Source organism: Micromys minutus (assembly GCF_963924665.1).
Source record: "Micromys minutus genome assembly, chromosome: 7".
Classification (NCBI taxonomy): Eukaryota; Metazoa; Chordata; class Mammalia; order Rodentia; family Muridae; genus Micromys; species Micromys minutus.
Window position 1 is genome coordinate 16,079,876 of NC_137976.1, and position 14,285 is coordinate 16,094,160.

Below are 14,285 nucleotides of genomic sequence, written 5' to 3' on the forward strand. Positions count from 1 at the left end.
TACCACTTATGATGCTCAAAGAGAAGGAATGCCATATGGTAGATTCTCCTTTTTAGGAGGGAGAACAAAATGCTCACGGGAGGAAATAAAGAGACAAATAGAGGAGCAGGATTGGAAATAAGACCATCCAGAGACTGCCTTACCTGTGCTTACTGGCAGGAACATGATATTAATGCCTCCTCAGAGGCTCTGCCAGAACTAGACTGACACCTAGAAGATGTTTGTGGCTAACCATCAGACTGAACATGAGGACCCCAATAAAGGAGCTAAAGAACCTACTGAAGGAGCTGAAAGGGTCTGCAACCTCATGAGAAGAATAAAATTATAAAATAATCAAACCCACCAGAACTCCCAGAGACTAAAATACCAACCAATGAGGTCACATGTAAAGGCCCATTACCCAAGATGCATATGCAGCAGCGGATAGCATTCTCTGGCATCAATGCCATGAGAAGCCTTTGGTCCAGGGAAAGTTCATTTTCACAGTGTGGGGGAATGCCAAGGTGCTGAGGTGGAAGAGGGTGGTTGGAGGGGGGGCACCTTCATGGAGGCAATGGGAAGAGGGAAGGTGATGGAATTGGGGAACCAGATAACATCTGAAATGTAAATGCAGAGAATTTAATAAAAAAACCTAGAATTTCTATAAAACCTTAAAGTACCAAACACATCAGCACATAATGCTAAAACTTGACTTTTGTGTGCAAAGTTCAAATGCATATTTAAAGATGGTATCCTAACTTTCCTGAGGCTGATATTTACATAAGAAATACTTCCTTAAAACTTTTAAACATGTCAGCTAATGTACATTCATGATTTTTAAATGAAACAATAACTGGATATCAAATCTATACTAGGAAATATTCTAAATACTAGAAAGATTTCATTAAAAGTTTCTACTTTTAGAAGAAGCATATCTCTGAATAATTTAATAGTCATTTATAATCAGCTTTGGGTCAGGACAGTGAGTGGATTATGAAGTTGACAGTATGAAGACTTTTTCTGTGTTGGAAATAATATTATGAATTAATTAAAATTTTAAAATAAAATTATTATAAAAACTTTTTCATAGTAATATGGTGTATACATAAGTTAATATATTCATGTTCCTTTATATGTATATATACATAATCCCATGTATATAACTTTATAATAAAAAATGTTGGAGTTACAACTTTACATGAACTTCTTGGGGAAGGATATGCGAATATTAAATGAGACAATTTGAGATGACATTTTCAGACCTTAAAACTAATTTTCTGTGAAAGGAACAAAATATTTCTTTGTTTCTTTCTTCACAGTGTATAAAAGTACTTTACAAAATTTTCATGATATGAAGTACTTTTCCACATGTCTTAAACATGTTTATTTTTTTAGGAATTGCCAATAAATAAATTATCAAAAATTATATTTTCAGTACTTAATTGTTTTTTAAACACTCTAATAACAATATAGGCACAGGAGGAACTAGATATAATTGCTAAAAAAGAAAAAGTTGCTCAATATAAAATATCCCTCAAATAATCAATTTTACTACGTAGCATTCCATCTGACCAACTCAATATTGGATTCCTTTGGTAGCACCTAAATACTTATATAAATACTTATAGTTACAGTTATAAGTATGTAGATCCTTGTAAAGAGGATGCAAATTTAATGCGATCAATATGACTTTAATATTTCTATTCTAAATCTCAAAATGATATTATTTTCTTTGTGGAACTGAGAAAAAAGAAACACATGAGTCTTTTTAGAATCAAATTGTCTTATAAGAAATCCATGAATCTAATCTGAATTCCCTCTTCAAGAATGTAGTCACTTTTCTCTGCCATCATCTTAGTTTGGTGTTCACTGCACAAAATGCCAGGTGAACCACAGAAACCATCCCTGCTACAGAGCGGGAGTTGCCACAGCCACAGGCTGAGACAAGGTCAGAAACAGAGTCTGACAGTCATCAATTAGTGCCAGAGTTTGAGGAACACGAATCCATACAGACAGTCATACAACAAGCCCATCTGGCAGCCGTGGCTGAAATCGATGAAGAACCTGTTAGCAAATCCAAGCACAGTCAGAGTGAGAAGAAGGCAAGGAAGGCTATGTCCAAACTGGGTCTGCTATAGTTTACAGGGGTTAGGAGAGTCACTATCCTGAAATATAAAATTATCCCCTTGGTCATCACAAAACCAGATATCTAGAAGAGCCCAGCTTCAGATACCTGCATGGTGTTTGGGGAAGCCAGGATTGAATATTTTTCTCAGCAAGCACAGTTAGCAGCTTCTGAGAAATTCAAAGTTCAAGGTGAAACTGATTCAAACACTTAAGAAAATACTCAGACTCCAACTGCCCAAGAGGAGAATGTAGAAGAGGTTGATGGAATGGGTGTGGAAGTTAAGGACATAGAATTGGTCATGTCACAAGCAAATGTTTCAAGAGCAAAAGTTGTCCTGGCCCTGAAAAACAACAGTAAGAATACTGTTAATTCTATTATGGAATTAACAATGTAACCATTTGACAGCAAGGAGACCTTCCTGCCCCCCCTCCTTTATAGTGTTTGAAAAGTAGAACTAAAGTTTGGTTTAAAATGTGTACTGTTTCTATCCCTAATAAAGTTGTGGCTTCTTATTGAATGGACAAAAAAAGAATGTAGTCACCTTCATGGGATAGAAACATTTAAGTAAAAAGCATTTATAAACCAAAAGTAAAGAAGCAAGTCTATATCAGGTAACCAAAGTTCTAATTTGTAATTACAAATTACAAATAGCTATTTGCAATTGCTATTCACTTTTATATTTTCATATTATAAATTCATTATGTAATTTATTACTTTAATTTTTAATTTTCACCATCACATTTTATTCTTGACACTATACAATTGAAATTTAGATTCTTGTGCAGTTTCTAAACTATATTTTTTTCAAAGGAATAATTATTTTAAGTTCCAAATCATGGGTGCAGAATAAAAGACATTTTCATTGTTGTTCATTAAAGTGTTTTGATTGCAGAGAAATAAGTAACAACAAAGGAATAGAAGCTGGGGCATAGTTAATAATAAAGCACAGCCTAGGATTTTTTTTATACTTTTAATAGCTTGTAATTTGCTGGCCTTCATGAACATGTCTCTGACTCATAATTGAATACATAGTTATACAAAGTTGGTGAAATGCTAAATTTAATTTTAATTTTAATTAACTAATAATCTACAGCAATTTAAATTCTGCCCAACAGTACTTTATCTAGTCCTGATCTTGTGAACAGACAAACTTGTATATTGAGTTCATCTTCACAGAAGAATTATAGTTGCTAGTTGAAAAGCAACAGTATTTTTAGATAGCTCTTAAATAGCACACTTAAATCTTGTTCACTTTTTTAGGATAGAGTTAATCATTTTTGTTTCAGAGAAAAGAACAGAATACCATTATCTAAATGATAGGAGAAAATTTTCTTTTATAGAGAGCAGTGTGAGAAGAAAAGTAATATAATTAGTACAAACTCTTTCTACTTTGTTATCAAGGTGTTACATGAATCAGAGAATTGCCAATGCCATGACATCTCTGATAGATGAATAGCCATAGTTCATTTGAGCACAAGCAACAGTTACATTTATAATTCACTCAGCCCATGTCATCACTGGCACAATAACAACAGATAAAAGAGTAAAAACATTTTCCACAGTAATATTTTGTGGTATTTTGAATGAGAATGGACATTAATAACTCATATTTTTTGGTGTTCAGTGAGTGGTACTGTTAGGAAAGGTTATTAGGTGTATCCTTATAGCAGGAATCAGTCACTGGGGATAGATGTTGAGGTTATAAAAACCCATGCCATGCTTGTTCTCCCTCTCCCTCTCCCTCTCCCTCTCCCTCTCCCTCTGCCCCTTCCCCCTCCCCTCCCCCTCCCTCCCTCCTCCTCCTCCTCCTCCTCCTCCTCCTCCTCCTCCTTCTTCTTCTTCTTCTTCTTCTTCTTCTTCTTCTCTCTCTCTCTCTCTCTCTCTCTCTCTCTCTCTCTCTCTCTCTCTCTCTCTCTCTCTCTCTCCTATGCTCTTTAAAAGACCCTTAACCTACATGATACCTTACAGTTGTCTATAACTCCAATGAACTAGTATGCTCTGTGTCATTTCAGCCACAGCCTCCAGATCACTGACAGATACATAATATGCATATATGCCTGTAAACAAGCACTCACACACATAAAATAAATAATATTTTATACTGTTTTAAACCTTACAGGATGAAAGCTAATAATCCTGTAGTATCAAATCACTTCTTAGCAGATATTTAGACCATATAAACATTCTCTCAAGACTGAAATTTCATAAACTAGATACATAAGTTACCAAACAAGGGTTGATGACAAATGCTTTGGAAGTTAGTGTTCAATTACCTCTTATAGCCTAATTGCCAAATTCTGGCCGTGGAAGAAACACTTTATATGTGCCATTGGGGCCAAGAGCATGCCAGAAAAATAGGCATAAGGTAGGGAAGGAAGCCAACAGATTTGTATAGAATATAGAACTGTGGATGCCTTCTTATCTCAGGTAAGAGTAGAGATGCCAAGACTCCCAACTGTGGCACATACCAGTACACTATACATATTAAAATATAACTTTATATACGAATAAGGCAAAACAAACCAGTAGGGTTATTTGATCATGTAAAGGAAATTTATGTGAAATTGTGGTGTCCCAGAAATGTGGATCATATCATACATGTTATTTGTCAAAAGTCCTTCTTTACATGTATGTTAGAGTGGATTTTTATAGAGCAACAAAATTTTTTTATTCTTTAAAATGAAAATGCCTTTATTAATTCTTAAAGAAATGCCCCGTGGGTCTCAAAAATCACATATTAAATACTTTAGAAAAATCATTAAGAGAGAAAACAAACCTATGAGCAACAAAATTACTGAAGGGACAGAAGAAAGATGATTGGGACAGGTGGGAGAGTCATAAATGTCTTCATTATGAATCATCTTTACTTTTTCCATTTTGTTTCTTTATGCTTTGGGACTACAAAAACATGCTTTAATTTATGACTCTATGATAATATTATGTAAGTCCATAGACTTATTTTTGTCTTAGGTCAGCTGGTCACTTGTGAAAGACTCAAGGAACTATAAAAGAAATAGAATAAATAAACCCATACTTGCGGTGTTAAATAAAATGGATGTCTAACATATGTTAATATTTTTCAAAGACAGCAGAGTTCAATTAAAAACTGCTGGGTAGGTAGTTACAAAGATTTAAACAAATAAACCTGATTCTGCCAAATGTCTGTTAGTATCTTCAGACTCTCAAGATGAATGCTGAAAAATATATTGTATTCAGGCAGCAAGCAAAAAAGACACTATTGCTACATGTTTTTATTCAACTCACAAGTTTTAGAAACATTTCTGCATTATAGCCCATGTGAATGACTACACATAGCCTTTGAAATTCACTTTCTCTAATGAAAAGGTGAATTCTCAAAGAAAGAAAACGTATTAAAAATAATTTAAGAAATAACCCCAAATTATCTAATATGTATCAAAGAAAACATCCTGCTATCAATATCTTTTACTTAATAAGGAAGAAATTATTCTCATGTTTCAATGAAAAAACAAACAAACATAAAAATACCTGATGTGGCTGTTCTCTGAAAGGTTCTACCAGTACCTGATTACTACAGATGCAGATACTCACAGCCAACCATTGGACTGAGCCAAGGGACCCCAGTGGAAGAGCTAGGGGAAGAACTGGGGGCATTGATGGAATTTCAATCCCATAGGAAGAACAATATCCACTAACTGGGCTACCCAGAGCTCCCAGGGACTAAACCACCAACCAAAGAGTATACATGGAGGCAGCAAGACTCCCGATACACATGTTGCAGAGGATGGCTTTATCTGACATCACTGAAGAGGAGGGAGCCCCAGTGTAGGGGCTGCTAGAGGGGTAAGGCAGAATGGGTAGAGGAGCATCCTCATAGAGGCAAAGAGGATGGGGAAGAGGAGAGGATGGGGATTGGTGAAGGGTAACAGAGAAGAGAGATATCATTTGAAATGTAAACTAATAAAGTGATTAATAAAAATAAAGAAAATTTGGGCTCTAGAATTAAAAAGAAAGAAAAACAAAAGAAAAAAAAAAGAAACCCTTTATTGTGGTCCTGTTCCTTTCTTACTCCATTTAATTATTGTAACACATTTTCTGTCTGAGCATCTACATTTGGAAAAGAGATTTTTCTATGCAGCCCTTGATGGCCTGGAACTCACCCTATAAACCAGCTATCCTCTTCATCCCTCATTACCCTTCAGAAGAACAAAAAGCAGACTTTCCAAGAATATCAAGCAAACCTGGCATAAATTTTGTAATAGACTAGGCTCAAACTTACATGCAAGCAATAACAATTAATGAAAAAACAAGAGTCCATACATTTAAAGAATAGATGAGAAGGCCAAGTGGAAGAGTATGGAAAGAGGAAAGTGAGGGAGAAATGTAATTACGTGGTAATCTTAAAGAAAAAATATTAAAGTAAAAGAGGTTTATTTTGCTTCCTGATATTGAGGGCCTCAGTCAAGAAGCAATATTTGGTGATGACCTACTGAGGTCAAAAGTGGATTGTTTGAAGAAGAGATTACATGTATTCAGCTATATTTTCTTTTTTTCTGTCTCAATTCATCAAGATTAAGAGGAACATAATCTTTCTTTATTTATTACATATACAGTATTCTGCCTGCATTTATGCCTGTGGGTCAGAAGATCTCATTGCAGATGATTGGAAGCTATCATGGGGTTGCTGAGAATTGAACTCAGGATCCCAGAAAGAACAATCAGTGCTCTTAACCACTGAACCATCTCTTAAACCCAAATTTATTCTTATTTTATGTGTATTGGTATTTTGCCTGCATGTATGTCTGTGTGAGGGTCTCAGATCCTCCTGAAACTGGAGTTACAGATGGTTATGAGCTAACATGTGGTTGCTGGGGTTTAAACTCAGGACCTCTGAAAGAACAGTCTATATATACATACATATACATATGTATATACATATAAATATACATATTCTCAATCATTCCATCTAGAAATAGCATACTCATTAAATTACTACTTTTAAAAATTTAAAGAGAAATTTAAATTTAAGATATGACATCCAGCAAGATTCCAAACAAGAAGATTCTTACAAGAATGAACAGAATATAATAGTAACAGTGTACTCATCCTTCCTCATTGATATAATTTGTGCTTATTCAATGGCCTTGTTTCAGCAGAATCCTATTAAATATTACAAACACATCATGCTAATGTCTCTTTCTCAGGGTAGCTGTAACAATGTTTCCACTTTCCCACCTTTCTGTTAATTACCAAGCCCCTACATTACTATAAATCATATTACTTATAACATTATATTCCTAATTGGTTTTAAAAATTACTATTAGTTTTTTTTAAACAGCCTGCCTTGGCCTCTTGATCAAATTCTACAAAATTAATATTATACTAATTTTTGTCTCCCATGTAATTGCTTTAATACTCCTTTATCTTTTAAAGGTTTTATTTCATATCATTCTGTATGACTAACACATTTTTAGGACAAAATGATAATCTATATTCAGATAAAACAGGATATTTCAAGTAATTTTGCCTTCTGGTTAGATTTGTTAGTCAGTTAAAAAAATGAAGCCAATCTATCAAATTTATCTATCAGCTTATCTACCAGAAAAATCAAAAATCAAAAAGATTCAAGACTGATATGATCTCTACCGAAAAAGCAGAGACAGATCTGACATTTATATAAATTATGTTTAATTGATATAAATTAATTTTTAGTGAAGTCAGTAAATATATGTAGAACTTTATAATACATGAGAATTATTCGCAATGCTACTTTGATATTAGGTTTTCATTTAAGTTAAAATGTCAAGCATGTGTCTCTTTCAGGTTAAAATTTAAGATTCGGAATAGTGGTTTAAACTTATTCACCTTTATTATATCTACAGTTTGAAAGACACCGGTTTCTCATGTTTTCCTTTTTTTTTTTTTTTTTTTTTTGTTTTTTTTTTGTCCTAAATATAAGTAATTTTATATTCTTATATTGAAAGAAAATTAAAATTACATTCACATGGTAACAAAAATATTTCACTTCGACCTATTACCTACAATTTATTTTAGGGAACACATTATTATTTTTTTTTAAATTGAACATATTTACTTTAAAAAAACACATGTACAGATTTTAAGCATTTTTCATAAAAGTATAGGAATACTTTTTAGCAGTAATTGATTTTTTAAAGGTATGAAAGTGTGCATTAAAATCTTAATACATAAAATGAGCATAAAGTACATGTAAAACAAGATGTAACTTGGAGTTAGTCAAAGTTTTCTTGGTGTGTAAATATTAAACATAATGGTTTTTCACTTTCTTTCTTTCTGTTTTCTTTTGGCCTTTGTTTTTTGTTGAACTTCATACCGTCTGTAAGTTATTTCTGGGCTGTTCAGAGCTTTCTGGGGTTAGTATCCAATTATCAGTGACTGCATTTTATATCTGTTCTTTTGTGGCGGGGTTGTCTCACTCAGGATGATATTCTCTAGATGCATCCATTTTCTTAAAAATTTCAAAAAGTCATTGTTTCTGATAGCTGAATAGTACTCCATTGTGTAAATATACCACAGTTTTTATATCCATTCATCTACTGAAAGACATCTAGGTTCTTTCCAGCTTCTGGCTATTATAAATAGGGCTGCTATGAACAATACGGTGCATGTGACTTTATTGTATGTTGGAGCTTCTCTGGCATATATGCCCAAAGTGGAATAAATGGGTCTTCAGTCCAATTTTCTAAGGAATCGCCAGACTGATTTCCAGAATGGTTGTACCAGTTTAAAACCCCTCAAACAGTGGAAAAGTGTTTATCTTTCTCCGCATATTCGCCAGCATCTGCTGTCATCTGAATTTTGATCTAAGCCATTCTGGTCGGTGTAAGGTGGAATCTCAAGGTTGTTTTGATTTGCATTTCCCTGATGGCTAATGATGTTCAGCACTTCCTTAGATGCTTCTCAGCCATTTGATATTCCTTAATTGAGAAAGTTTTCTTTTGCTCTATACCCCAGTTTTTAATAGGGTTGTTTGATTCTCTGGTATCTAACATCTTGAGTTCTTTGTATACCTTGGATATTAGGCCTCTATCTGATGTCAGGTTGGTAAAGATCTTTCCACACTCTGTTGGCTGCCATTTTGTTTTCCTGACAGTGTTCTTAGCCTTACAGAAACTTTGCAATCTCATTAAGACCCGTTTGTCGATATTTAACCTTAGAGCATGAGCCATTGATATTCTGTTTAGTAAATGTTCTCCTGGTTATGTGTTCTAAGGTTTTCTCTATTTTCTCATCTAATAGTTTCAGTGTACCTGGTTTAATGTGGAGATCTTTGATTCACTTGCACTTGAGCTTTGTACAAGGTAATAAGAAAGGGTCTATTTTCATTTTTCTGCATTCTGAGTGCCAGTTGGACCAACACCATTTGTTGATGAGGCTGTCCTTTTTCCATTGAATGTTTACAGCTCCTTTGTCAAAAATCAGGTGACCATATATGTGAGTATGTGAGGGCTCATTTCATTTCTGGATCTTCTATTTTTTTTTTTTTAAGAACAACTCAGCAAAATAAAATTCCGGTTTATTGTTGGACATTGTGTCACACACATCAAACAGGCCAAATAAATAAATAAATAAATAAACAGCAACTTCATAAACAAAAAAAAAAAAAAAAAAAAGAAAAAAAAACTTTTTATCTTTGGCCTTTTTAACCATCTCATACAAACCAACTACTTATAGTACAGCTAGGTTCATACAAAAAAAAGTTACTGGAATGCTCAGAATAAGATCGTTTTTTTGTTGTTGTTTTTGTTTTTTTTTTTTTTGTTTTGTTTTTTTTTCTTTTTTGAGATCATAATGAACATGGTCACACCACAAGTAAACTCTGAAGTAGGACATAAAACGCTCTGAAGGCTGATTCGGTCACCTGTTAACATTAAAAATGGCTGACCCCTAACAATATGTACAAAAATATAAAATGTAAATAAAAAATACAAACAAAATTTCCTTTTAAAGTATTTTTAAGAAAAAAAGCAGGGCCTGAGAAGTTCTGTTTTTTTTCCTCCCATGTTGCCAATTCATGTTGTGGTTTTGGTGGGGTGGTGGAGAGTGCATGTCATTTGTGGGTAGCACTGCCCGAGATGTGCGGGCGGGGCATACTTCTCTACTCAAAGGTGACCACATTTGAATTCTGAGATGGGAAGTGGAGGGTGAATAGGTCACAGTGTGAAAGGTTAGCTCTTCCTCTTGCTGTCTAGTCATCTTCATCGGTCTTTTGCTTCTTGGTGTCAGCATCATCATCCTCATTATCCTCAGCTACCCTCTTGCCCGTAGGAGCCTCAGCTTCCTCATCTTCATCTCCATCCTCTTCCTCACCGTCACCTTCTTCCTCATCCTCCTCTTCCTCCCCACCTTCTTCCTCTTCTTCATCTACCTCATTGTCAGCCTCTTGTTCCCCATTTTCCTCATCTTGGGCGTTCCCATTGGCAGGTGCATCTCTTCCATTTTCTGCCTCCTCCACAACTTCCTTCTTCTCCTTCAAGTCCTTGGTGGTGATCTCGGAGCTGGTGTCCACTGCCATATCTGACATGGTGGGGCACGCAGGTGGTCTGATGCTGCGAGTAAGGAATTAGTCGAGTTCGAGGACTCTGGCGAGAAAGCTGCCGGAGTCCGTGTCGGAGGAGGTGGTGGGTGGCACAGGTGGCTGCAGAGAGCACGGAGCACGACCCCGGAACAATGCAAAGATGGCTTTTCAGAGCAGCCTGTGGGGGCTGGATATTCTATTCTACTCCATTGATCTGCATGCCTATTTCTGTACCAGTACCATGGAGTTTTTAGCACTTCTAATATAGCTTGAGGTCAGGGATAGTGGTTCCTGCAGATGTTTTCTTGTTATTAAGGATGGATTTCACTATTCTAGGTCTTTTGTTATTCCAGATGAAATTGCACATTGCTCTTTCCAACTCAATGAAGAATTGGGTTGGAATTTTGATGGAATTTTGAATCTGTAGGTTGCTTTTGGTAAGATGGCCATTTTTACAATGTTTATCTTCATTGTAGTGCTGGATTTGTGGTCAGATATTGTGTAAATTTAGTTTTGTCTTTGAATATCTTGGTTTCTCCATCTATGCTGATTGAGAGTTTTGCTGGGTATAGCAGCTTGGGCTGACACTTGTGTTCTCTTAAGATATGCATGATGTCTGTCCAGGATCTTCTAGTTTTCATTTTCTCTGTTGAGATGTTGAGTTGATGTTGAGTTCTGATTGGTTTGGCTTTATATGTTACATGACCTTTTAATCTTACTGCATTTAATATTCTTTCTTTGCCTTGATCACTTGGCATTTTGACTATTATGTGTCGGCAGGAAAATCTTTTCTGGGCCACTCTGTTTGGAGTTGTGTAGGCTTCTTTTATGCTCATGGTCATCTCATTCTTAAGGGTAGGGAAGTTTTCTACTATGATTTTGTTGAAAATATTTACTGTGCCTCTTAGTTGATATTCTTTGCCCTCTTCTATTCCTATTATCCTTAGGTTTGGTCTTCTCATTGTGTCCTGGATCTCCTGCACATTTTGGGTTAGGAGCTTTTTGGCTTTTGCATCTTCTCAGACTGTTTTGTCTATGTTTTCAATGTTGTCTTCGCCCCCGAGATTCTTTCTTCCATTTCTTGTAGTCTGCTGGAGATGCTTTCATCTGTGACTCCTGATTTCTTTTTTAGGTTTCCTACTTCTAGGGTTGTTTTTTTTAGTGTTTTCTTTATTGTTTCCATTCCCATTTTAAATTCCTTCTTCAATTCCTTCATCTCTTTGGTTGTTTTCCTCTAGTTCTTTGATTTTTTTCTCTTGTTTCCTTGTTAAAAGCTTCTATTTCCTTATGCTTTTCCCCTGTTCTTGTTTAAGGATCTCTGTCATCATCTTGAGGTATGATTTTTGGGTCTGAGTTTTCTTTTCCTGGAGTGTTTGGCATTCCACTATTTGCTGTGATGGGAGAGCTGGGTTCTGGTGTTCCCAGGTTGTCTTTGTTTCCCTTGGGTACGTTTATTAGCTTTCTTCTTGCCATCTTGTTGTCTGTGATTATACATGGTCTTGTTGTCAGTGATTGGTTCTCATCTCTCCTGTGTAACTGGCCTTTGTCCCTGGATCCTCGCTGTTCCTGGTGGGATATGACCTGAGTCCCTAATCTGCAAGTCGGGGCCTGCTGGGTGGAAACAGTAACCATAAGGCAGGTTTCCTGCTTTCTGAACCAATGGGGGGGGCACACACTTTCCAATCACTCAGCACAGAACTCTCTGCTCCCCAGCTACTCCCAGTGCAGTCTCACCAGGCCTGTGTCCCTGGATCCCCCTTTTCTTGGTGGCAGATGGCCTAAGTGCCTGTTCTGCACTCATGGGCCTGCAGGATGGAAACAGAGACCAGACTGTAAATCAGGGTTCCTTCTCCCCTCAACCAATGGGGGCAGTGCTCACTTTCTGAGTGCTTGGCACAGACCTCTCTGCTCCCAGGCTACTCGCAGCCCAGTCTCACCAGGCCTGTGTCCCTGGATCTCTGCTCTTCCTGGTGGCAGTTCTGCTCGCAGGGTCTCATGCTTTTCATTGTTTCTTTCCACACATTTACTGTAATATTTTGATTGTGATGTCATTTCTGCCATGATTTAATCCACAGTGCATCAGCCCAGATTGATGGACCAAAGGAGGTAAACCTTCAAAGTCCATATTGATGTAACGTTCACTTTCCTTTCTTTGCACACAAAAGTGGAAGTGACTTAAACACAGCTTCATCAAAAAAAGCTCACCCCAGATAGGATTTACCTTACAAATGCTTTAAAGCTCACCACACAGCTAGAGAGGAAAAAGAATGTCTTCTCCAGTGTGCTCAGTAGTTCTGAGCCTACTCCAGCACCTTGACTGTTCTATGGCTCTATCAGGCAGTTCTGCATGCTTACCATTGTTTCTCAGCAGACCTTCCTGCTTATGTAAGCTTGGGGCTGGAACGGGAAATCTCCCCAGTCTCTGGGACTCTCTGATGCTCCTGAGCAATTTACTTTCTATTGCCTGAGTAGTAAGGGGCCGTTTACAGAACTTCTGGGTTCTTTATGAGTTTCTCTGTGTGGTAGAATCCTCTACCTCCCTTTAAGAGAACCGGAGTCTTACTAAGCTTCACTCCAAGACTGAACACATCAACTCTGATAAAATTGTCACATGGCAATTGCTAAATAGAATGCACAATAAAATTAAATAACTGTTACTATATGTTTGCTTGTAATTATAACACACGAAGTTTAGTTAATCAGAAAAACTAAATTACATTATAAATGAAGGTTGTCTGTCAATGTTTTTAACTCATATTTTAATAATATTTTAACTACTTATATCCAGAAATGCCTTATTTATGATAGTTTATTCAAATGTATTAAAATACATTGTATATGTATTTCATCTTTAAAAATCAGAATAATATCAGCATGTTACAATAATATGATTTTTATTTGACTAGAATTATCTTCAATGAAGAGATATTTAGCACGAAGGAGAGTTTTTAAAAAAATGGATCAACTTTAAAAATCATAAAACAAGCCTGTCATAAAATGCCCTGACAATCTCACTTATTTTTCTAATATCATTCTCGCCTGAAAGCTTTTTAACCACTTGTTAACCTGAGAAGTCCAGCAGGAATTTTTTTTCCACTATACATACTTTCTCCATGGAGATGTAATTAGAGCTATTTTTATATTAAATCTATTTTTTAAGTTGGGTATTGATACAGAGGTTTAAAATATTATGTCTCATAACTTTACAAAATATGTTTTGATCATAATTAGCTAGAACTAAAATCTGCAGTGATAAATTGTAGTATGATGATCAGCATGTACAACCAGTATCCGCAATGGTCTCCTGACAAAGGAATTCAAAAGAGACAAGAGCAAAAAGGATCATCTGTGTGCCATAACACTTGTGTTCTCTGCTCGTCAGGCTCTCGAGTTGATGCTGGAAGAGCAGAGCGTGCTTCAGACAGTTCTCCCTGTGATCTTATAAGGACAATTCATTCTAGATCCCTGTAGATTCCTATGTGTAATACTTTATATTATCAGTTGGAATTCTACAATAAATGTGATAAATTTTAAACATTCTAGGTTAAGATAAAACCTAAAACTCTAGGTCAAGATAAAACAAAGGCTGAGAGTTGGTTCACAATACTTTCCCCAGTGATGATATTTTTTGAAAATCTCTCT

The 14,285-nt window shown here is 35.8% G+C and overlaps 1 protein-coding gene and 1 pseudogene across 2 annotated transcripts; one reads left to right on the plus strand and one right to left on the minus strand.

Moving 5' to 3' along the window:
* Positions 1–1,857: 1,857 nt before the first annotated feature.
* Positions 1,858–2,501, plus strand: LOC308422422 (nascent polypeptide-associated complex subunit alpha-like; annotated as a pseudogene). Its single transcript has one exon. The product of its transcript is annotated as a nascent polypeptide-associated complex subunit alpha-like (transcript).
* A 7,812-nt stretch (positions 2,502–10,313) lies between these two features.
* LOC308422291 (prothymosin alpha-like) lies at positions 10,314–10,649 on the minus strand (the record flags this gene model as incomplete). Its single annotated transcript, XM_080918819.1, has 1 exon — positions 10,314–10,649. One exon carries the CDS (start codon positions 10,647–10,649, stop codon positions 10,314–10,316), a length of 336 nt encoding a protein of 111 aa, XP_080774945.1.
* Between the last annotated feature and the right edge of the window lie 3,636 nt (positions 10,650–14,285).